Source organism: Ixodes scapularis, unplaced genomic scaffold (assembly GCF_016920785.2).
Source record: "Ixodes scapularis isolate PalLabHiFi unplaced genomic scaffold, ASM1692078v2 PGA_scaffold0__279_contigs__length_252992795, whole genome shotgun sequence".
NCBI lineage: Eukaryota > Metazoa > Arthropoda > Arachnida > Ixodida > Ixodidae > Ixodes > Ixodes scapularis.
The window spans coordinates 149,724,479-149,746,803 of record NW_024609835.1 but is presented as its reverse complement, the minus strand read 5'-3'; the positions used below and the strand labels follow the sequence as shown (position 1 = coordinate 149,746,803).

The following is a 22,325-nucleotide window of genomic DNA, read 5'->3' as shown; positions in this document are numbered from 1 at the left end:
AATCTTTTTCTGCCATTGGCAACGTGCAAAATCTGAGTGACCCTAGGGCTGGGTGCATACTGGGAAACAACTGTCAACAAAGATCTGAATTTCAATTCCTACCACCGTAACATGGCCAGGCACGGACACTGTCGACCTCCACCTTACACCCCACCGCAAAGTACCTTGTCGTAGAATTCGTGGATTGATCCGTGTGTGCATCTGATGTAGTAAGTACATAGTATACTTTCCCTTTCGTGGCTTTATCAGACTGTGAGCTATTCAAGGCCAAAGCAAAACATGTTGAAACAGTGACAGAGAAAGGAAAACACGACTTAAGAATGATAACTAGGACACAAGGACATTGTGAAAGCCTGATGATAATCTCAGTGCTGGCCTCCCGTGAAGTAGCATGTCGAAGTTGAAACCAATTGGTGGAAATGCCGACTGGCGGAGAATTTAACTTCGTTGTTGCAACATGATTTGCTTTCGCCTCGAATCGTTTATAGTGTCAAAGGGTCACGAGAAGAAATGCATACTTCCTGCATCACTGCCACATGACGATCAATCCAAGAAAACTATGGCGAGGCATGCAGTGGTGAAATGCAAGGCATAGGTCCAAGGGGTTCACGGTTTGCCGCAGCTCGACGAAGGAGACCAAAACTCGGTTCTTTGTTGACACAGGTTTCCCGGAATGCGCCTCGGCCACTAGGGTCACCTGTGTTTTGCACGTTACTTGTTAGGAAGTTTTCTGCTCGACTTTATACATTTTACTTATCACATTTTCCATGAACCGTTTGAGTGGAAATTTTCGCCAGCTGACGTTGCCACCGGTGCATTCTTTTCTTTAATCTCAAATTGGAGAGAAGACATACTGTCGAGACCGGTTGTAACGAAGTCGGTTATAACGAAATAGCGGCTACAGCGAAGCGATCATGATTTCCCATTCTCTTTTGTACTTCGTTATAACCGAAGTCGGCTACCGTATTTACTCGCAGAATGAACAAACTTTTTTTTTTTTAGAAAAATCGATGCAAAGTTGGGGGGGGGGGGGGGGGGGGGGGGGGGGGCGTTTATTGCGCGAAGTAAACTTTTTGCGTCCGTATCTACTCTCTACTCTCGAATAATGAAGGGACCTTTTATCCTGAAAAATCGAAGTCACTTAACTCTTTGCGCGCGGCGCCCGACCCCGTAACCAAACTAAGCTGTGAAAAAAAAAACAAAAAAAACTCCTTTGTTTTCTTTTTTTTTCTTAGTTCCTTGGGTTTTTTTTTTTTTTTGCCGCCTTTCCCAAGCTGATTTGTTTGCTTAGGCGTTGCTAAATCGAGGGCTCTCCGTGTCGTATAAGTAAAAGTACGACCGTACTCCGTCGTGTCTCAGACAGCACTCGCTGACTCTTTATTTTCCTAGCCCTAACGATACAGTCGCAGCGCAGCAGCAGCGCTCGGAACCAGCACGCCACCGCTCCCACTCCCGGACGTTCGCTGAACCACTTAAACCCAATAATGATTCAGTAACACTACATCTTCCCCCCTTTAAAGTTCTATGGCCCTAATGTACAACTGAACTAGTCAGCTCGACGTTCAGTCATCAAATCCCAGTCTTTTGGGAGGTCTCACGATTCGACCCGACCGCGTATGCTGCAGTCCGACGGGAGATCTCGCTGTGTTCTGGTTGGCACTGCACGTTTCACCAGAGGTCTCCCGGGGCGAGTCCTGCGGCTGCGGCAGGGGAATCACCTGGCTGCGGTTTCTTCTCAGGGTTCCAGAACTTGTTTCGACGTACAAGGATCTGGGCGTTTGAGCATGGCCCACAACCGTGCCCGACGTGCGAAGCTCTGGAAGCCAAACCGGATCGTCCTCTTTGAGGGGTGCCAGTGGTCTTGCTCTGTGGCGCCTGTCATAATTCCGCTTCTGCCTTTGTCTCTGTTTCTGATCCTTCCTTTTCCATGCTGACTGGTTGAAGGTTCGGGGCTTCAGTTGATCAGGATACATGGGAAGTCTGCTGCGGAGCCTTCTTCCCATGAGTAGTTGGGCGGGACTGAGCCCTGTAGGGCCTGGCGTGTTGCGGTAGTTAAGCAGCGCCAGATAAGCATCTGCACTCTTCTTCACAAAGCTCTTGATTGTCTTCACCATTCGTTCAATTTCCCCATTGGCTTGGGGGTACCTCGGACTTGTTGTGATATGTTGAAACCCGTAATGCTGGGCGAAGTTCTTGAACTCTGTCGCGGAAAATTGCGGACCATTGTCCGTAACTAGGACCTCCGGTATCCCATGTCGGGCGAATATACTCTTCATTCGCCCTATAACAGCCTTTGCTGAAGTGGAGGACTGAAGAATGGCGACTTCAGGATACCTGGAACGGTAATCAACCAGCAGGAGATAGTTCACACCATCGAGCTGGAACAGGTCAGCGGCGACTTTCTGCCAGGGCAATTCTGGCGTTTGAGACGACAACATCGGTTCTCGAGCTTGATTCTTGTACATCGCACATTCTGCACACTTGTCTACGATGTCTACTATGGCCCTGCTGATTCCCGGCCACCAAACGGACTCCCTTGCCCGTGCTCGACATCGTACAATCCCTTGATGTCCCTCGTGGATCCGCGTTAGCATCTCTGCTTGAAGACACTTGGGAATGATAAGCCGGGGTCCTTTCAACAGTAGGCCTTGGCACACCGTTATGTCGCCTTGCTCTCCAAAGAACGGCTTCAGGTTCCATGAAAGTTTGCTTTTCGATGGCCAGCCGTCCTCACAGTACTTGAACAAACTTGCAGTCTTGGTCCTCCCTCTGGAGCTTCCGGATCCTCTGAAGAAGGTCTTCCGACGCCGGCAGTGTGCTGATTGCCCCCAAAACAAATGACGAAACCTCGGCAGGGTTCAACATGCCCTCAGATGACGCATCTTCGCAGGGCGCTCTCGAGAGCGTGTCAGCTGTTGCCATGTTCTTTCCTGGGATGTATTCGATCTTGTACGAATATCGCATCAGGCGCATTCGAAACCGTTGCACCCGTGGGGGCAGCATATCCAGGTTATGCTGGCCCAGCAGTGGGACCAGGGGCTTATGGTCTGTCTGAAAAACGAACTCCAGTCCTCGGAGATACTCTTCAAATCTCTCAGCCGCCCATGTCAGTGCGAGGGCTTCTTTTTCGATGTGCGCATAGCGCTGTTCTGTTGGAGTAAGAGAACGAGAAGCGAACGCAACTGCACGGAGTTCACCATCTCGTTGTTCTTGAAGGAGCACCGCTCCCAGCCCATGGGATGAGGAGTCGGCTGAGACGATGGTACGAGCAGAACTGTCATACTTTGCAAGGCATCTCTCTGATGTGATCATTTGCTTGACTTTGTCAAGGGCTCGTTGTTGCTCCAATCCCCAAGTCCACTCATTGTTCTTCCGAAGTAGTTCGCGAAGTGGTGCTGTCACTTGCGACAGGGTGGGCAAAAAGCGTGCAACATGGTTCACCATACCCAACACCCGTCGGAGTCCAGATACATCTGTAGGGGCAGGTAGAAGCTGGATTGCCTTGACCTTCTTTGGATCTGCACGGATGCCATCCTTGTCGAGGATCACTCCTAAAAACGACACCTCAGTGACGCCAAACTGACACTTGCCGGGGTTGAGCGTCACACCGGACCGGGCGAGTTGCTGCAGGGCTGCTCTCAGTCGGTTGTCGTGTTCTTCTCGCGTGGCTCCGTAAACCAAAACATCGTCCATTAAATTCTGGATACCTTGAACTCCGTCCAGAATCTCTGTCATCTTTCTCTGAAAAACTTCAGGTGCCGAGGTTATACCAAAGGGCAGTCTCTTATAGCAATATCTCCCAAATGGCGTTATAAACGTGGTCAGCTCTTGTGACTCGGGGGACAAGACAATCTGGTGAAATCCAGAGTTTGCGTCTAGTTTGGAGAAAAACTTTGCTTCGCCGATGTTCGCCAGAACTTCCTCCACGGTAAGCATGATGTGTCGCTCTCGACGCACAGAGACATTCAGTTTTGTAAGGTCGACGCAGATTCTGATATCGCCCGATGGCTTCTGAACGGGTACGATAGGAGCGCACCAGTCGGTCGGGCCGTGAACTTTGCTGATGATTCCAGTGGCTTCGAGTCTCTGCAGCTCCTTTTCGACTCCTGGTCTCATCGGAAATGGAATTCGTCTTGGCGTGCTGACTGCAAATGGTTCCGCGTCAGGTTTGAGCTGAATTCTGTGTTCCCCTTGGATCGTTCCAAGCCCTTGGAACACTTCCGGACACATACTTTCGTACTTGGACCTGTTGTGGGAAACGTCGTTGAGAAAGCGAACCATCCCGAGGGACTCGATTGCTGGCATTCCCAGCAGTGGCATTTGGAGATCTCGAACGACGTAGATAGTCTCTTCTGAAACCTTGCCCTGCCATTCGACCGTAGCCTTAAACTTCCCCAGTACGTCCAGGCTTTTCTTGTTCGGTCCCCTTCAAATCCTCGGCTTGCAGAAGTCTTGGCGGCTTGCCAGCGAAGTCTTCTCCGACGACGGTGACGTCAGCGCCTGAGTCAATCTTTGCTCGGAGCGGGGTGTCTGTTCACAGTCACCACAGCCAAACGCGCGTTCGGTCCGCTTCGGCATACGCTTCCGAGGAATGAACCGCTCTCAGACGCATGCACTTCTGCAACGTGCGTCTTACTCAGGTTTGATAGCGCTCTTCAGCATTTCCTGGCGAAGTGTCCAACTTTCTTGCATTTCATACACGCTTTGTTTCTTGCCGGGCAGTCTCGTTTCTGGTGGGGACCGTACCCACAATTCTCGCATGCTTGCGTCGGCGGCCCGGCCTCGATCTTCGGTGCGCGTACATCTCTCTTGCGCGGCGGCTTGGAAACGGAGTCTGCATTCAAGGCCGCGTCCTCGCTGCGTCGCGAAGGCTCAGTTTTCGCCAGGTCCTTTTGCTGTTTTCTCACGGTCTCTCTGAGTCGGGCTTTTGCCAAAGCTGTGTCCAGCGTTAACTCGGCATCCATTTGAAGCGTTTCTGACAGCTTCGCGTCTCGGAGGCCCACAATAAACCGGTCGCCGGATGAGTCTTTCTTTCAACTCGCCGAACTCGCACCGTGCCGCCAAAGTGTGCAATTCGGTAACAAACTGGTCCACTGTCTCCTCCGCTTCCTGTACACGTCGGTTGAAACAGGCGCTTTCGTAGACGACGTTCTTTGAATGCACAAAATGGGCGTTGTACTTCCCCTTTACGAGCTCATAGTTCTTGAACTCAGCGTCGGTGAGGTTAAAGGTCTTCAAAATTTCTCTTGCTTTTCGTCCCATGCAATATAGTAGGGATCTGACCTGTGCCTCCTGGGTTCTTTCGCTGAGTCCGGATGCAAACATGTAGTCTTCGAACTCGTCCAGCCACGCCGGCCACTCGGCCACGTTGTCGAAGTTGAAGGGGGGCGGTTGTTGGACGCTGCTCATGATTTTCGGTTGCGTGGAAGCGGAAGGCTTTTGACCGCTGGAGTCTGACTGGTCCTCGTCAGACATGCTTTCCGGCAACGGCGGTGGGAGTTGTCACTTTTGACACCATGTCGTATAAATAAAAGTACGACCGTACTCCGTCGTGTCTCAGACAGCACTCGCTGACTCTTTATTTTCCTAGCCCTAACGATACAGTCGCAGCGCAGCAGCAGCGCTCGGAACCAGCACGCCACCGCTCCCACTCCCGGACGTTCGCTGAACCACTTAAACCCAATAATGATTCAGTAACACTACACTCCGCTTATCTTTCTTATCTCCTTGCGCGCGCGTCGCACGACCCCTGTAACCAAACTGCGCTATGCAAAAAAAAAAGAAAAGAAAAAGATCCTTTTTTTTTTTCTCAGTAGCGTGGGTTTTTGTTTCTTTTTGCCGCCTTTCGCAAGCTGTGTCGTTTGTTTAGAGGGCTTCTTTGCTCCTCTTCTTACCTCCGTACGCGCGGCGCGCAAACCCCCCCCCCCCCCCCCCCCCCCCCCCCCCCCCCCCCCCCCCCCCCCCCCCCCCGTAACCAAAATGCGCTGTAAAAAAAAAAAAAAGCTCCTTTGTTTTTTTTTAGTTCCGTGGGTGTGATATTTTTTTTTTTGCCGCCTTTTGCAAGTTGTTTTGTTCGCTAAGAGCGCTTCTTTCTTAACCACCTTGCGCGCGGCGGCGCGCAAGCCTAAAGTCCAAACAGCGCTGTTCAAAAAAAAAAAAGTTTTTTTATTATTTTTTTTTGCTTCTGTTGGATCTTTGCGATTTTTTTTAACACCTTTTGCAAGGCGTTTTGTTCGCCCACGCTGCCCATGCATTCGCGACCTCGCTGCACCAGGATAGAAAAGTGCGTTCATTTCGCGCGCGTGGGGGGAGGGGGTCAAAATATTGACGTCGGAGTTGGAGGTGCGTTTATTACGCGAGTGGAAAAAAAAAAAGTCGAAATTTTGAGAGCCGACTTGGGGGGTGCGTTCATTACGCGAGTGCCTTCATTGTGCGAGTAAATACGGTATAATGAAATAGCGGATATATCGAAATGATATCTGATTCCCATTGACTTCCTTATAACCATTCTCGACATTATTCAACCTTTATTATGCAATCTTTTTGTCAACGTTGCGACCGATTTTGTTTTTGTGTGGCGACTATCAAATTTTTTTATTCTCGGGATTTTGCATGGCTACTGCTTTTCGGCAGGGCTGACGACCCAGCATTCTGACCACGCTCAAAGGGGCCATGAAACAAAAATTTTGGGCTTGGATATATTCCAGAGGAGAACAAGAAGGGAATTCTTTTTTTCCCTCCTCTTAAACTGTTTGGTAACGCTGCGCAATTTGTGCCGTAGTAACTTTTGTTTGAATTTTGAGCAACCGGCTAATCTTCTAGGGGGATAATGGCAACATTCAGAGGGGAATTCCAGAGGAGAACAAGCAGGGAATTCTTTTCCCTCCTCTTGAACTGTTCGGTAACACTGTGAAATTTTTAAATTGAGGAGGAAAGCTAAGGAAAAGGTTGAAAAATTGCTTCATGGCCCCTTTAAGGTATTTTGTCCGCATCTTCCAAATTCAAATGCTTTGGAGTTATGGGATGGCGCTGTTTAGTCTTGCTTTTCTGCGTGTGTAGCACTCCTGAAACAGCCTCAATGAGAAAAGCACTCTCAGTGCACAAATAAATAAATAGATACCGTTAATTAGCCTTAAAGGGACACTGACACCCCCCAAAAATGTTTTTTTATTTTTTGCCAGGCGCTTCATTATGGTGTCGGAGGACTACCCAATTAATATTTTGCAACAGAGTAGCGTATTTCTTTTATAAAGCCAAAAGACGCAACTGCTCGAAACCGAAACCGAAACCCGACGGAGGTCGAAGAAGTGGAGAGAAGAGAGCGACTGGCGGAAGTCACGTGGCTACACCCGACCGTGCGTTTTTTTTTTCTCCTCTCCGGTAGCAGACGACACGACATGCGGCGTGCGGGAACTGCTTGCCGTGCGATTGTTTTGCAGTTATGTTTGTTCCGCTCGTTGTTCTGTACTCCAAGATGAGTTGTTTTGTACATTGAGGAGTTGGAGATGAGTAGTGAGTGCCCGTGGTGAATTTCCATGATCGGCTCCGAAAATAATAAACCCAAGATGTTGCGTGAAGAGCTGGCTCACATGTCCTGCATCCGAAAAAAAGTGGCATTGTGCGACAGAGTTTCCGAAAGATCAACGGGATCGGGACCAATGGCTGGCTGCAATTCCTGTAGAACATTTACGGGCACCTCGGAAAGCGGACGCTACCTGATTTATATGCTCCTTGCATTTTGTGGAAAGTGATTACATTGAGTTCGCAGGTGTCAAAACGGAAATCCCTTACCGTTTAATTCAGCGAAGTATCGTCCACAACATTTGTTTGTTATTTTTTTGTTTGTTTCTTCAGTGATGATATTAAAAAATAGAAAAAGATATGTAAACATCAAAAAATGTTTGAAAAAAAAAAAAAATTCACGGGGGATCGAACCCGGTCCTGCCGCGTGTGAAGCGGACGTCTTTCCCACTGAGCTACTAGGGCATCTCGTTTCTGGTGGATCTCTTTCCTTAGTAATAATTCAGCCGGTAAACTAAGTTGAAAAGTTTTCTGTCGATTTTTCTCTAGCAAAAGCACTCCCGGGTCGAAGTCGGGAAGCACCACGCTTTGGGGACATTCGCACCTAGTAAAGAAATCGTACGCGTGCAAATTCAACTCGAAGCAGACACGTCGTGCTTGACGTTTGCTCGAGCGTTGTCTTCAGCCACGAGAAGGGAGCGACGGCTCGGCGACGTCTTCGTGCAAATCGGCTTGGTGGCCGGGCGTGTCGTACGGGATGAATACCAATTCTTTTGATCAGTCCCAAATTTCTCTTTTAACGGTAGACAGAATTCGCCGGTACCCCCGCGAACGACAGTTCTGAAATAGAGGTCCCACGCCCGTCGTCCGCTGCCATCGCCGTCCCCGCGAGTCCCACGATACGCGAAACGACGAACGCACAGAATGCTTCCGGTTGTCTGTGGAACTTTTTTTTTCGATCAACGTATTTACAGCTTTTTAGAAGCCACAAAAAATGGGTTTCATATTTTTTTCTATTTTTAATATTGAGTGTGTGCCTTCAGTGACCCACGACTTTGATTAAATTTGGTGGTCGCATCGATACCTTAGAAAACGGCCCGTGACCGCGAAAAAGAGAGTGAGCGAGACTCGAACCGGCCAATTCTTGATCGGCGGTTTTCGGGCGGAAAGAAACCGAATTTCGAGCCGCAAATTCTGTTCTGTGTAGTTGAGCTCTCATATGTCACGTACAACTAAAAACCTCGGCGAGCATAAATACCCTGTCAGTGTCCCTTTAAAGCTATTTTCAATCTTCCCACAGACTCGTGCTACTTGACAGAACATATTGTATAGGTTGTGGCCCCCTAATATTTACAGAGTGACCAATAAGCGTGAATATATTACAACAGGGCTTCCCAGACTCTGCTATCCATCAAAAACATAAAATACTGTATCACAAACCCAACACATCCCTGTTTTTTGACAATGCCACAATTTTTCGATTTCAGTGCAAACAAAAAATTGACGCTGAGATTTTTTTTTGACAGTTAATATAATCAGTGAATCAGCTGGGATAGAAACCACTGCAAAAAGGAAAATGCATGCCAGCAAGGAATGGCTGTTCCTAATTAATAAAGTGAGCATGTTCGTTAGAGCACAATTTTTCGAAATGAGGGCGGAGTATGGGTGCTGCATCTCTCAGTTACGGCTCGAAGTTGAGCTGCGACTCATACTTTCACAGGCACAACCGAAAAAAATCTAAGTTCACGTTTTTTTTTCAAGTGTCTGAGCCACTTTGTGACCCCATGGTTGCAACTAACAGATTTGGAAAAACTGTACTAAGCAAGTGCATAAAAAAGCTATGTATGTCACTGTAGCGCGTAGAGTATTCAGGCAGTGGAAGTGACAATGCATTTGAGGCATGCCCAACTGTTCTTAACGTCACATGCGTGCATACTTCATCTGAAGACGATCAGCTATGAACTAGAGTTGTAGGCAAGCTTTTGGGAGGATGCCTCCCTGCAGTAAAATCTCATGCATGAAAAGGCAAGCCTGGAAACAAGAACAGAACATTGGTTAGGACTGTCTGGCAACCACAGTTACCAGACGTCACAAAATGTGTCACATGCAGATTCAGGTCCTGACAGCCAGGCATCACTGGTTACATTGCTAAAGCTTTTAATATACAGCGTGAAAACCAACCCTTCCAAAACACTTCAGATGGCTTGCAAAAGTCGGTTTTTCGATGTATCATGCTGCAGTTTACAACAAAGATGCAACAAGTTAACAGTGAAAAAAAAAAATCAAGGAGCAATTTTACCACAAAACACAAACCTGTCCTGGGCAATCTATGCCGCCGGCGCTTCCTCAATGCGGCCTATGCCACCTGTCGGCAGCACTTCTCTCTATGCGTGCATCGTTTGCAAAGTGATGGCGTAAACTGCTCAGAAAGTTTTTTTTTTAAACGGGTAAGTATGTTTTTTATTTTTTCACTGAACTTTCACCCCCTGCTTGCACCTCTGTAGTAAATTGCAGCGCAATACGTTGAGAGACCCAATTTTTGCAGGCCATCCAAGGTGCCTTAGAAACGTTGGTTTACATGATGTAGAATAATGAGTTGCTCAAAAAGCAAGCACCGTTACACAGGGACAAGGCTGCCGGTATACACAAAGTGGTGCCTTAAAGGAGTTCACGAAACAAAGGGGACACTGCAACAGTCTCATACATTGCCCCAACTCAACATCCATTACTGCTTCTGGACCGCAGTGCGAATGATAAAAAATGATGAGTACTGTGTGTGCACGAATATAAAGCAAAGCAAGTTTTAAAGCCCCTAAAAAGAAAAATGTTATTACTATTATAATGTGACCTTTAAGTTACTGCACTCTAGGGCATAGCAGAAGTGATGAGGGGACGAAAATCGGGAAATAATGTCTATGTTTTGACTGCACTCATCACTGCTCAGCTCCTTCCCACTGTCGCATCCGCGATTTCGGAGAGACGCTTCTCTCATAGGTGTTCTTTTTTTTTTCTTCAGAGAGCTTTTTGTTTGCAAGTTCTCTTGAACCGCGGCACATTGTGTCAAGTCGGTTGGTTTACGAAGTGCATTAACCTCTGCTGCGCTGTCCTCGCACAACGTAGCAGAGGCTGGTTGCACTATTTCTCCACGGGGCGTGGTACTGTCGGTGCCGAGAAGCGCTAAGATTTCAAACTGAAACTTAAAAACCCATTGAAGTTGTACAATTTTTCAGAAAGCCGTAAAATGCTGCGCGTGCCCCCCCCCCCCCCCCCCCCCCCCCCCCCCCCCCCCCGTTTAAACGCAAAACATAGAAAAAAATATTTTAATTTTTTTTAAGCATCAATACAGCGATGCTACCTTACCTATTTTCTTGCGCTACAACTCCGCAACAATTGTCCCGTTGCGAATGCAATATCACTCCAAAAAGTCCGAAGCCTACTGCAATAAAGTGTCCGGCGAGTGTGCAATGGTCTAGGCGAAGAGATCCTGGAGCAATCTGGCTCAACGAAATGCAAAAACCATTAGTGCGAATCATGCTTACGGAGCGGTGCATAAGACCCAGGCAGCAAACAGGCAAGACATTGGGGCAAGAAGAGGAAACAAGGGACGTTGCACAAGAGGACTCACCGTTGCCGTGGCGCCCGTAGTCCGACGGAGGGGCCACGGCCCCCGCTCATAATGTGGGGCGGGGGTGGCTCTGGAAGCCTGTCGGTCACGCTCGTGCTCATGAGATTGGGCCCCGGGCGGGCACCCACAAGGTGCTGGGCCATCGGGTTCTGGCCCATCGGAATCTGGGACATGGGCATCTGGGACATGGGAATCTGGGTCATGGGGACCTGGGACATGGAGACCTGGGTCACAGGATTCTGAGCTATAGGGTTTTGAACCATGGGGTGCTGAGCCATCGGGTTTTGAACCATCGGGTGCTGCGTCATTGGGTTTTGAACCATTGGGTGCTGTGCCATTGAGTTTTGAGCCATGGCATTCTTTGCAATGGGGTTCTGGATCATGTGAGGCATGGTATTCTGACCCATTGAAATCTGGGCCATGGAATTCTGTGCTAAGAAATTTTGGGCCATAGGATTTTGGGCAACAGAATTCTGTGCCACGGGATTCTGGGCCAGGAGGTTCTGGGCTGCTGGCATCTGGCTTATAGAGTGATGGGTCGCTGGATGGTGACCTGTGGAAAACAAAGGTGTGCGTGTTTGGGGGACAAAGATACAATGAGCTGTGATTAGATCTAGAGAGAAACATGCATGGAGAGGCCCATAAACATTTTATCAAAATCAAACCAACCAAGACCTACATTCTGCAAGTAGAAACTTTAAATTAGGGATTTATTAGTAGGAGAAATAAAAAAAATACTACTAGAATAAAAAATTTATACCAATTACAGTGATGTGATTGGCCTAAGCCGTTTTGGAGCACCTTTTGGAGCAGCCAAAACTGTGTTTTGGAGCAGCAAAAGTGGCCTTTGGAGCACCCAAAACAGTGTTTCGGAGCAGCAAAAAGTGGTTTTTGGTGCAAATTTTTTTTATAAAAATAAAAAAAAAATATTTGTTTTAAGTGCTGGACAAAGGAAGGCACTTTGCTCGCCACAATAATCAAATTATGGTCAAGTTAGACGACCTGGGAGTCTTTCAAGTTGTTAACTGAAATGGCAATGACACAACATTTTTTTGCAATGCTTCAGTTAAATGACATATGTATATGTACCCGCTATAGATAAATAAGAACCAAAATGCACACACTAAATTTATTTGAAAATGACCAGCTTAGCAGTAAATATGAAAGCATAAACTTCACTGGTTATATAATATAATAAATTGAACCAATATCCAACTGATGAAACACATAACTACAGCAATGCAATACGAAACTGTTCACATGAAAAAGGTGCAGTGCGACTGGTGGGTGCTTTTCCTTTTGCTTGTTGAAACTTTCTGCAAGGCTGCCGCACACCTCGCTTAGCTTTCGGCAAGTAATGAATGTCCACTTTCGATGTCTCCAAAGAGACGTTGAGACATCCCACAAGTGTACAGTGCAGTAGGCGTTGCCGAGCAATTTCAAAACGTCTCCCACCGTTTTACTGGTTCCCGACATGCCAGATTTTCGTCAGAAGCAAGCAAATGTAAAGCAATAGATTGCAAGCGTCCCGGCTGGTACCTCTGTCGTGCAATCATGTTCGCATGCACGTGAGGGCAACTTCGGCAGCTTGCAGTTGCACGCGCTACGTTATGCGAGCGGAGACGGCTGTTCGATCGAAACCGAAACTCTGCCACTCCGCTCCGTCGCCATCTGGTCCCCAAAATTGTATGCAAAATGTAACAATCCAGAATAAAAAAAAAAAAAAGGAAAACTGTCCAGCGGCGCGTGCTTGCCAGGCCAGTATGCGAGGCACAAGCTACCGTATTTGCACGAATATAACGCGAGTTTTTTTTCGAAATTACGTGCTCCAAAACGCACCTCGCGTTATATTCGGAATCGAGTTCAGCCACGAGGCGCGCGAGTCTGGAGAAAGCCAGAGGAGAAAGACATCCCTCCGGCTCAATGCAAAATATCCGGTGGGAAAAGAAGTGGGGGTGTGGAAGGGAATTTATTAGCTATTGGGCCACGTGAAGGGGAGAATAGAAAACATAAAAAAGCATTGTTATCGCTTTTGTGTTTGTTAAACGCGCGCACGCCGCAGAAACTCGGCGCGCACGCGCGTCATGCGGGAATGCGGGCACTGGCCAATTCGAGCCAAGCCAAGCCGGGCCGAGTCAAGTCAACACATGCCAAGCCAAGACCACCAACCGCGTTTACGCAATCGTGGAACACGAGGCATTTGTTTATGCAGAGGGACCAGAAGAAGAAGTGTGATCGTGTATCGGATTCAGTAGTCTTTTTTTCTGCCTGCACATTGTTTAGTTTCTGCTCCAGAATGATCTGGTGTTTGTGTGTTGGTGCTTCTGCTTCGTGCCTTGTTTGGATTGTGGGCTGCTGAGGAACTCGCAAGAAAAGAGAACTACCAGACAAGCAGGTGCCGTGCTGCTGCTTATCTGCGTAGTCGCCAAGTGGATTGTAAACGGAAGGACCTGAACTGTGAGGATGAGTGTAGTCAAAACATAAACTGATATTTATTCTATTTCCATTGACTTTTCACATCTGCTATGCCCCCGAGTGCGAGAAATTGACGCGGCCTCCATTCGCGTTATAATAGTAATAATATTTTTTTTTTTTTTTTGAGGGCATCAAAACCTGCCCTCGCGTTATATTCGTGGTCGTGTTATATTCGTGCAAATACGGTAAGTTAAAAGGTTAAAAAGTGCAAACAAAACAAGGACAATAAAGCTAATAAAAAAAAATAAGAACCTGAGCGCATCAATGCAAGACATTGCGAGTCAGGGTCAAAAAGTTCTTGGAGCGCTTTGTGCAACAACTGAACTCAAGATAAACAAGCGGGCTGTGTGGGTTCAGCGTGCAGGCATTGCCTTTTGTTGCCTTAGCTAACTTGTCTTAAACTTTCTTTTGTGACAGACTTTTCACGTACCGGTGTCCATCTCAAAAGAAATCCGACAGAGAGAAACCTAGGTAAACAGTACTTCGACACAGCAGCCTTTGAGCTAGAGGGATGTTTGTAATACCGTTTAATTTAAACAAGGACAAGATTGCCGATTACCCTGCAGCGGTCCTTACGTTTCATTTTAGAAAGCGCCATATCTGCAGCAATGTGTGGACGGGAACACCCGACGTCATAACCACGGCAACTGGCAGGCGGGGACCAAGGATAGTTTTGCCACAGCCGTTTCTTTTAGAAGCGAGTGCTTCAGACCACAAGTAACTCCCAATGCGCAAAAACATGGTTTCGTTTTACAACATGACGGCATGGCTGGTACGCTTGCATCTATCGTTAAAATATTTCCAAGAGGATGCGAGACGAGACCCACAAGAGCGCGAAATGAGGAACGGCGGGAAAAACCATGCTAGACCGGATGGACGATTGATACAGCCTACTTTCTGTCGGGCGGTCGCTTGCGCCACCTAGTTCACGCATGCTCAATTACGGTACTCAGTTTAGTTTCGGTTTTGAAAGGCGACCGAAATTGGTCCTTTGGCGCAGGCTTGGCGCAGATTACTGATATTTCGGCGAAATGTAGAAGGATGTAGCAGGGTTAGCCCCTTGGCGCAGTTTGGCGCAATTGGCGCAGCAATCACATCACTGCAATTATTTTTGTACAGCCTATTCATAGCCACGAACCTAACCCCTAAGGTAGCCTGCCAAGAATAAACTTCAAGAATTGCTCAAATACCAGACAGTGCTTAAAAATATCCCCCGGCTCCTACTACCCTAACATCCCATAAGAACTGCCACCTGCGGTGAAAATATTGGGTAGATGATTATCGGAAATGCCACAGCAAGCTTTTTAATAAAAATGAGCTATAAACACAAGGGCACCATCAATTGCATGACATAGGAACTGACACCGCAGATTGTGGGTGCATCAAACTTTCCTTTCACAATACGATAAACACACGGGAAGTCTATACAGTCAAATATTGGTTTAAACATCAAATTGAAAAACCTTTAAATTTATGAAAATATTTCCTTTTAAATTTTTTTATGGTTTAAATGAAAATTTTTTTTTTGTAGTATGAACTTGAAAACACAATATTTCAGAACATACATAATTTGACTGCTCTTGTATGTAGTAAACACCTCAATACAGTCAAACCTGTATACAACGAACAGCAGGAAATGCTACAATCAGTTCGATACAGCAAAAACCATTTACAACAAACTTGCACAATGTGTTCGTTGTAAGGCGAGAGCTTCTCTTTCTTTCTCATCTCTTCGCTTTCACATAGTAAGAACGCGCTAGAAAGTTTTTTAATTTTCTTTTTTTTTTGCATGCGTGCAGTTTGTTTTTTTAGCTTATCCCCTCTTCTAAATGACTTCTCTTTGTAAGCAACAGTTTTAAAATCAAAAGATTTTTTTTTTAATTTTTTTGTGTTTGTGTGCAGAGTGCATTTTGGAATGTACCCATGGTGTGCTGACTCATGGGATGCACCATGCCCACTTGGGGCTGGCTCGCCAGGCTGGGTGGCGGTGTCATTTGGGAAGGTGGCAAGGCACCTTGGTGTCCCGTGCCAGGGTGGCTGGACCCGTGGTGGCCGTGTGCAGGCAGCGTGGAGTAGCCGCTCCCTGCGTCGGAAAGAAGCCCAAAAGGGCATGAAGGGGAGGACGGAGGGCGCGATGCAACCCCGGGCCAGCCAGCGAGACACTGACCCCTGCGAGGATGACCCAGAGGGTAGTTGGCCGCATAGTTACTGGGCACCTGCGGGGGCGCGATGGGGGGCGCAGGGGTGCGGTACTCCCGGGAGGTCCGCGTCAGCGACCCCACCGTCACGCCCCTGTTGGCCTGCGGAGGCGTCGGGGGCTTGGTGGTGGGCGCGGGGCCCGCGTTGATCAACGCCTGCAGCAAGAATGAGCCATAAGCGTGCGGCACAAAATGCGGCATGTGCATGCGTGTCCAAAGCCAGACATGTACCTCGCCAGGCGGTGTACCTTTCCTTAGTCTTCATACGCTGCAACGGGCAGTCAATCAAGGGGTATGTGTGCCTTTTGGTAAAATAGTTGTTAATCTGATGGCATGAAATCTACTTCACTGTTTCATACAAAGCATATAACACTGTAAAGGCTACTTGGAGGAACAGGTGGCTTCATTTCGAGTTTCCTTCTCACGAGGACACGTGCAAATGAGACGCGACACAGGGCCTTGAGCTCACGTGAGTGCCTTTGACGGCACTGTACTCTACAAGGCCGGTCATCTTTCTCGGCTGGGAAGTGTCACTGGCAGTCAGATACGAGAGGCAAGATGCAGGTCGATCTGCAAACTTTCACTCTTCTTTTACTTGATCAGCCTCACTCCTGGATTCCTACTGCCACAAAGTTAATCAGTGATTGAAAGGTAACATAGTCTGCTTGTTCACAGTGTTGTTTTTACGAACAAGGTTTCACTAACCCTGCCCCCCTTTTCTCAGCAACCTCCACAGAGCTTACGAGGTACAATAAATATTACCACTGACTTATCAAGTTCCCTCTCCAGCTTGCCCCAGAACAAAGTCGTCTGGATTAGACATTCCACCCAAGTGCAATGGAGGTGCAATAGCTATAGTACGCGATTCCTGCCCCACTATGCCACAAAGGGAGGAAAAGTGAAGAGAGAGGGGAGAGGAGGGTGCGAGCCCTCAGCTTTCCTCCCCGCACTCTGTGTGGCTCCGAGCCACTGGTCGCGTGCGTTACAACATAAAACCAACAGCTGCACCTGTGCCCCGTTGCAGACACCCTCTCCCACGATCTTGCTAAAGTGCAACCAGTACAAGCAAGCAAGGTCTGTGTAGGGTTGCCATATTCGCATCTCCGACGGCACGCATTTAAGCTCCTTCTTCTGTCGCACGTCTCAGCCGCCTGACAACGTCAGTTTTTACTGCATACTTGAACGGGCAGTAGCTCCCACTACTCTCCTTTGCGTTTTTTCCGCCGGGTGGTGTCACCTCCCCTGGAGTGGCAAATATAGCCATCACTTTAAAATAGCAGCCTCCACCGACCGACATGCACATTAATCACAGAAACCTCGTCCTCTCCCCCTGGTCGTTATAACATACTAAATCCCGAGAGCTGTGCCCGAGGCATCACATTTGTCCTTTTTTTGCCTCCGTCTCGGGTTTTAGTTCGTCGTCGGCCGAGGGTACCCCCTGCACAGGGACGGCATGGCCCCACCTGGGAAGAGGGCACCCGGCGAGCCTTGGCGGCGGCCCCATTGCCCGAAGAGCTGGCCTTGAGCCCGTAGCCCACGTCATCCAGCAGAGTGTAGTCGATGGGACGGCGGATGTACTTGACCGGCCGCTCCTGGCTGGCCGGGGCCAGGATCTTGTGCTGGCGCAGGGTGCTCTTGTTGGCCGTGAGCACCCCAATCTCCCGCCGGGCCACCTTCTCCTTGTGGATCATCACCGTTTGGCCGATGTGGTTCATGTGCGACTCCATCTCCGACAGCTGGGCCGTCTGCAGGTCCAGCAGGTGCAGCAGGTTGTAGGCCAGCGTGTTGATCTGGTACGCCACGCTTGCCAGGGACTGCGTCGCATACTTCTTGGTCTCCTCCAACGCTGCATGCTTGTTCTCCGCCTGCGACGAGGGTCAAGCGGAGTGGGTGATGACGTTGACATGCAAGCAAGCAGCCTCGATTTGTGAATACGACTTAGAAGACAGGGCCCTTTCCCTCTCCAACTTCGCTGCTGGCGGGTCCACGCAGTGCCATCTATCTTGCAAGCGTGTCTTCCAACTTCTCGCAAAGAATGCAATGCTGGCACATGGCAACACTGGGACGCACGTGTCGGCCACTTCGCCTCATACTCTTGTCGAGCTTGGATGAGAGTATGCGGCAATTTTGTGTTTGCCACTAGTGTTCCATATCTACAAGTACAGACAAAGCGAGAACAGCAGGGGGGAGCTTCAGTTGTTGTATCTCCATAACGGGCGTCACACCTTCGACACACTTTGGTGCCCAGTGTGCCACGTGCGAGTAACCAAAGCTTGCCAGAAGGCAGCGAGCACGCACTGGAGACCGGGCGTTCAAAACAGATTCCCTCTTGTTCTCACCTTGACAATGATTACAATGTGAAATTACTGTGCACAGTATTTAAGTATTTATTGAATGAAGGTCATTCTACAATGTCTTTTAACTTGAAACGATAAACTTGATTTCACTGGTTGTTTGTGCATAATCCACACGAGGAAAATCAGCGAAAGGAATATTCCGAATGTTTGCCCCATCACGCACACATAAAATGGCATGTGCACACCAGATTACAGTAATAGCCCTAGAGGCACCCCACCCCTGAAAGATAATCAACTATTATTTTTTGCCCGATTTGCTATTGCTTCTTAAAAACCAAAAAATAGCCTACTTCAAAAAATCATAGTAACAGTCGAGCCCACTTATAACGGCCGCAGATATAACGAACGCTCGCTTAGTACGAACAAGGGTGGTGCTACCGTCAAAATATACATTGGGGCAATGGCACAGTGTCTCACATAGAGCGAACTGTTGCGGCCTTACCACTCGGTTAGAGCGAACGCGAAGCTGTCGGGCCCCCGTAGTTGACCGAGCCGGCGGTGCTTGGCGCGGTTTCGCTCGACTGCGAACCCGCGGCAGACGAACTTCGCCCACGGAGCATCCCCCGGACGCTCCTTTGCGGAGAAAATAAAGAAAAAAAGAAAAAGCGCGCGTTGAAAAATGAAAACGAAAAAGCGCGCGCGCGCGGTGACGAAAGAGGAAGTGGCGCCGCCCGCGTCGTCGGGATGCATCCACGTGATCTGCGTCGACCAATCCGGAAAGTTCGGCGCCTGCTTTACCGGCCCAAACCGGTTCTCCATTTGTTGCTGCTCCGTTGCCACCCCGGACCGCGGACCCGCGGATATTGAGCCAATTGAGCCGTCGATTCTTTCTGTGCGATGGCACTGCGTTGACATCGTTGCCGCATTCGTGCTCTTCCCAGATCGGGGATTTGAAGGTTGCCTCAACGCGCGAGTCCAAGGGCTTGACTTCCGCCTGGTGCGATGGCGGACTGTATGCCGACCTCTTCAGGTGCTAAAAGGAAAGCAGTCGACATTGCAACGAAGATGGCCATTGTTAATGAACTTGCTCAAGGTGCAAAAAACGGCGATTTGGTCAAGAAGTACGGACTGTCGAAATCGACCATTTCGACCATTGCTAAGGACAAGGAAAAGATTCTTGGTGCTACCGTGAATGCCAACCCGACAAGAAAGCGCCTTCGGAAGGCGACCTACGCGGACGTTGAGGACGCACTGCTGAAGTGGTTCGCAGACGCCCGGTCTCGCAACGTTCCGATCAGTGGACCGCTGATGCTCTCCAAGGCTAAAGACTTCGCCTTCCTTTTGGACTTTCCCGATTTCAGCCCAGGCAATGGATGGCTCCACCGGTTTAAGGCTCGCCACGGAATTGTTTTCAAGGCGGTCGTCGGCGAGGCCGCGTCTGTGAACGAGGACGTCGATGCATGGCTTTTCGACAACCTCCCAACAATTGCGAGCTATGCTCCACGGGACGTTTACAATGCCGACGAGACTGCGTTGTTTTATCAGATGTTGCCATCTAAAACGCATGCCTTGAAAGGCGACAACTGCGCGGGAGGTAAGAACAGCAAGTTGCGGATAACCGTTCTTCTCTGTGCCAATATGGACGGCAGTGACCGGCGGCTACCTTTTGTTATTGGCAAGTCACGTAAGCCGCGATGCTTTGGAAGCTACGTGCCCGTACGCTACAGGAACAATACGAAAGCCTGGATGAGCCGCGACTTATTCGCCGAGTGGCTTGTCGAGTTTGACCGCGACATGGCACGAAAAAACAGGAAGGTCCTGCTCGTGCTGGATAACTGTGCGGCACACCATGTGCAGCTTTCCTTGAGTGCGGTGACAGTACTCTTCTTGCCTCCCAATGCAACCTGCAAAATTCAGCCCCCTGGATATGGGCATTATTCATGCGTTCAAGGTGTGCTACCGGCGGCGCGTCATCCAACGCTTGTTGATCGCAATTGATCGGCCAGATGCCGCCATGCCGGTTCGCATCAGCTTGCTTGCCGCCGTGGAGATGTTGAAGGCGGCGTGGATGGAACTCACCGCGGAGTGCATAGCAAATTGCTTCCGCAAGGCGGGTTTTATGGGCCCAGGCACCGAGGACGCCATAGATCACCCACAGGAAGGCCGGTCGCACGAGGACTTGTGGCAACGCGTCGTTGACACGCAGCTGGCCGGACCTGACGTTGCCTGGGACGATTTCGTTTCTGCTGATGACGACGCCGACATCGCGGAGCCGTGCACTGACGAAGCTATTGTGCGTGAAGTGCGAGCCCTTCCCGACTGCCCAGAGACCGACGAGGACGATGACGAGGATGCTGCTCTACCGCCGGTTGCTGTGAACGCTTCAACCGCGATCGGTTACATCGCGTCGCTCAAGGAACTCGTGTGCAGCAGAGGTCTTGGTGATGAACATATTACCGCGCTGGAAAAATTAGAAACGGCAGTGATGCGATCAGCTTTGAAGAAGGAGACTTGCATCATGGACTTTTTTCAAAAATAAAGTTAACTTTCTTCTCGCTTGCTCTTTTTGCCTGTATTATAGGTGGTCCACTTACTACGAACTTTGGATACAACGAACAAATTCCGCGTGGCGATCAAGTTCGTTATAAGTGGGCTCGACTGTATTTGGATCAATAATGGCCTCGGCGTAAATGCGGCTAGCTAGCTCTAGCAGGCTATAAGCGAACATTGCTGACTAGCAAGTACAGTCATCTTTGCTTCATTGCCCCTTGCCGCAATAAGTTTGGGAGGGACTTATAACCTAAAATCAGCATTTGTTCAACTTTTTTTGATTATACACCGCAAGTTTCAAATTGCACAACAAATTACGGAGGTCACGGTCGGTGCACGCAGACAACCCAGAAGTGAAATTAGGAGCAACGAGTGCAGGGGCCCACTTATATCAAGCCCCTTGCATTTAAGCTTTACGAAGCCTCCAACAGGGGGCACCAGTAGCACCGCGGGCCACACGGAGTGGTGTTCACGCTCACATTGATTGTGATGGTACTAAGAAGTACACTGCTGAACCGAAATGTGGATTCCCCAAAACACGCAGCAAAAGCGTGCAACGGGATGCTACAACCACCAAAACATCACTCATACAGCGATATCTCGAACGGATGACCGTATTTAAAAAAAAAAAGAGGTGCATTTGGCAGGAATGTTGACGTCATGTTTCTCCGAGAAGGAGGGGGAACGGCCTTGCGTCTTCTCCGCCTCGCGGCCTAGAAGGAGCGAAGCGAAGAGAGGAGGAAACTAGGTATCTTGACGTCACGCGCCTCGTCGGCCTGGTTCAATCTCGACTTCTTTTCCCAAAAATACGACCGTCCCTTTGAGATATCGCCTTACTAGTAGTGTTGCAGGGATTGTAGCGTCCCGCCTACATCTCCAGCATTGTTTTTTTGAAATCCAAATTTCGGTTCACCATCCCTTTAAAGGGGGACCCGCAGAAATATTCTTCAGCCTGGTGGAAAGTTCTTCTCGCCCTTTTTTTTGCCCTTTCCCTCTTGTCAAGCGGCATGGCGAGGCGGGGGTAAGGTCCCTTTTTGTACCTGCTTCTTCTGGGATGATAAGCCTAGGATAAGCAGGACTTTTGGCCCCTAGCAAAGCCTAGCCCTCCGGGTGGATGTTTTACAAAGCTGGAAGGCTGCGCCCTGGCAGTCACCCATTTGAGCTGTCAAAGTTGGTTGGCTGTAGCTTGTGGCAAAGCAAACGCTTACTGGAAAGCTGCGATGCATCCCCACACCAATTGAACATACTTTTTTTCATACTTATTCTCGATTTCTGAAATAAAGATTGCAGAATGCATGCGCGAGATGTGGTGCTTTCAATATGTATGATGATTAACGTGTTTCGAAAACATTAAGCATCCCCAAAATGCCAGCCTATCACGCTCATACCTGCCTCAAATGGGGATCTCTGCTTTCATAGAGCGCGCACAAATCATTGTGTGCCTAACTTGCAGGATATGATGGGCAACGAAATGTGGATGAAATTTATATCTACACACCCCAACAACCTCATGAGTTAAAAGGGCAGCAAGGGTGGGTGTCGATATTATAAAGTTTTAGTGGATCGTTTGTAGCTCTCCGAACCCCATAACGACATATAAGCTAGCCTTGCTGTCAGCATTCATTATCGAGCACGGATATCGGAGCGGACAACACAGTA

General features: G+C 48.8%; 1 protein-coding gene and 1 pseudogene across 1 annotated transcript in view; one reads left to right on the top strand and one right to left on the bottom strand.

Annotated features, from left to right (window-relative positions):
* The window catches only part of LOC8025769 (abl interactor 1), a 35,304-nt gene that overhangs the window by 10,246 nt on the left and 2,733 nt on the right, over nucleotides 1-22,325 (bottom strand). Inside the window, 5 exon segments of the mRNA XM_029991971.3 lie at nucleotides 11,147-11,189; nucleotides 11,191-11,699; nucleotides 15,543-15,704; nucleotides 15,789-15,975; nucleotides 17,283-17,684. Of these exon segments, the coding sequence (XP_029847831.2) occupies nucleotides 11,147-11,189; nucleotides 11,191-11,699; nucleotides 15,543-15,704; nucleotides 15,789-15,975; nucleotides 17,283-17,684 (1,303 nt within the window).
* Nucleotides 19,709-20,731, top strand: LOC120849039 (annotated as a pseudogene).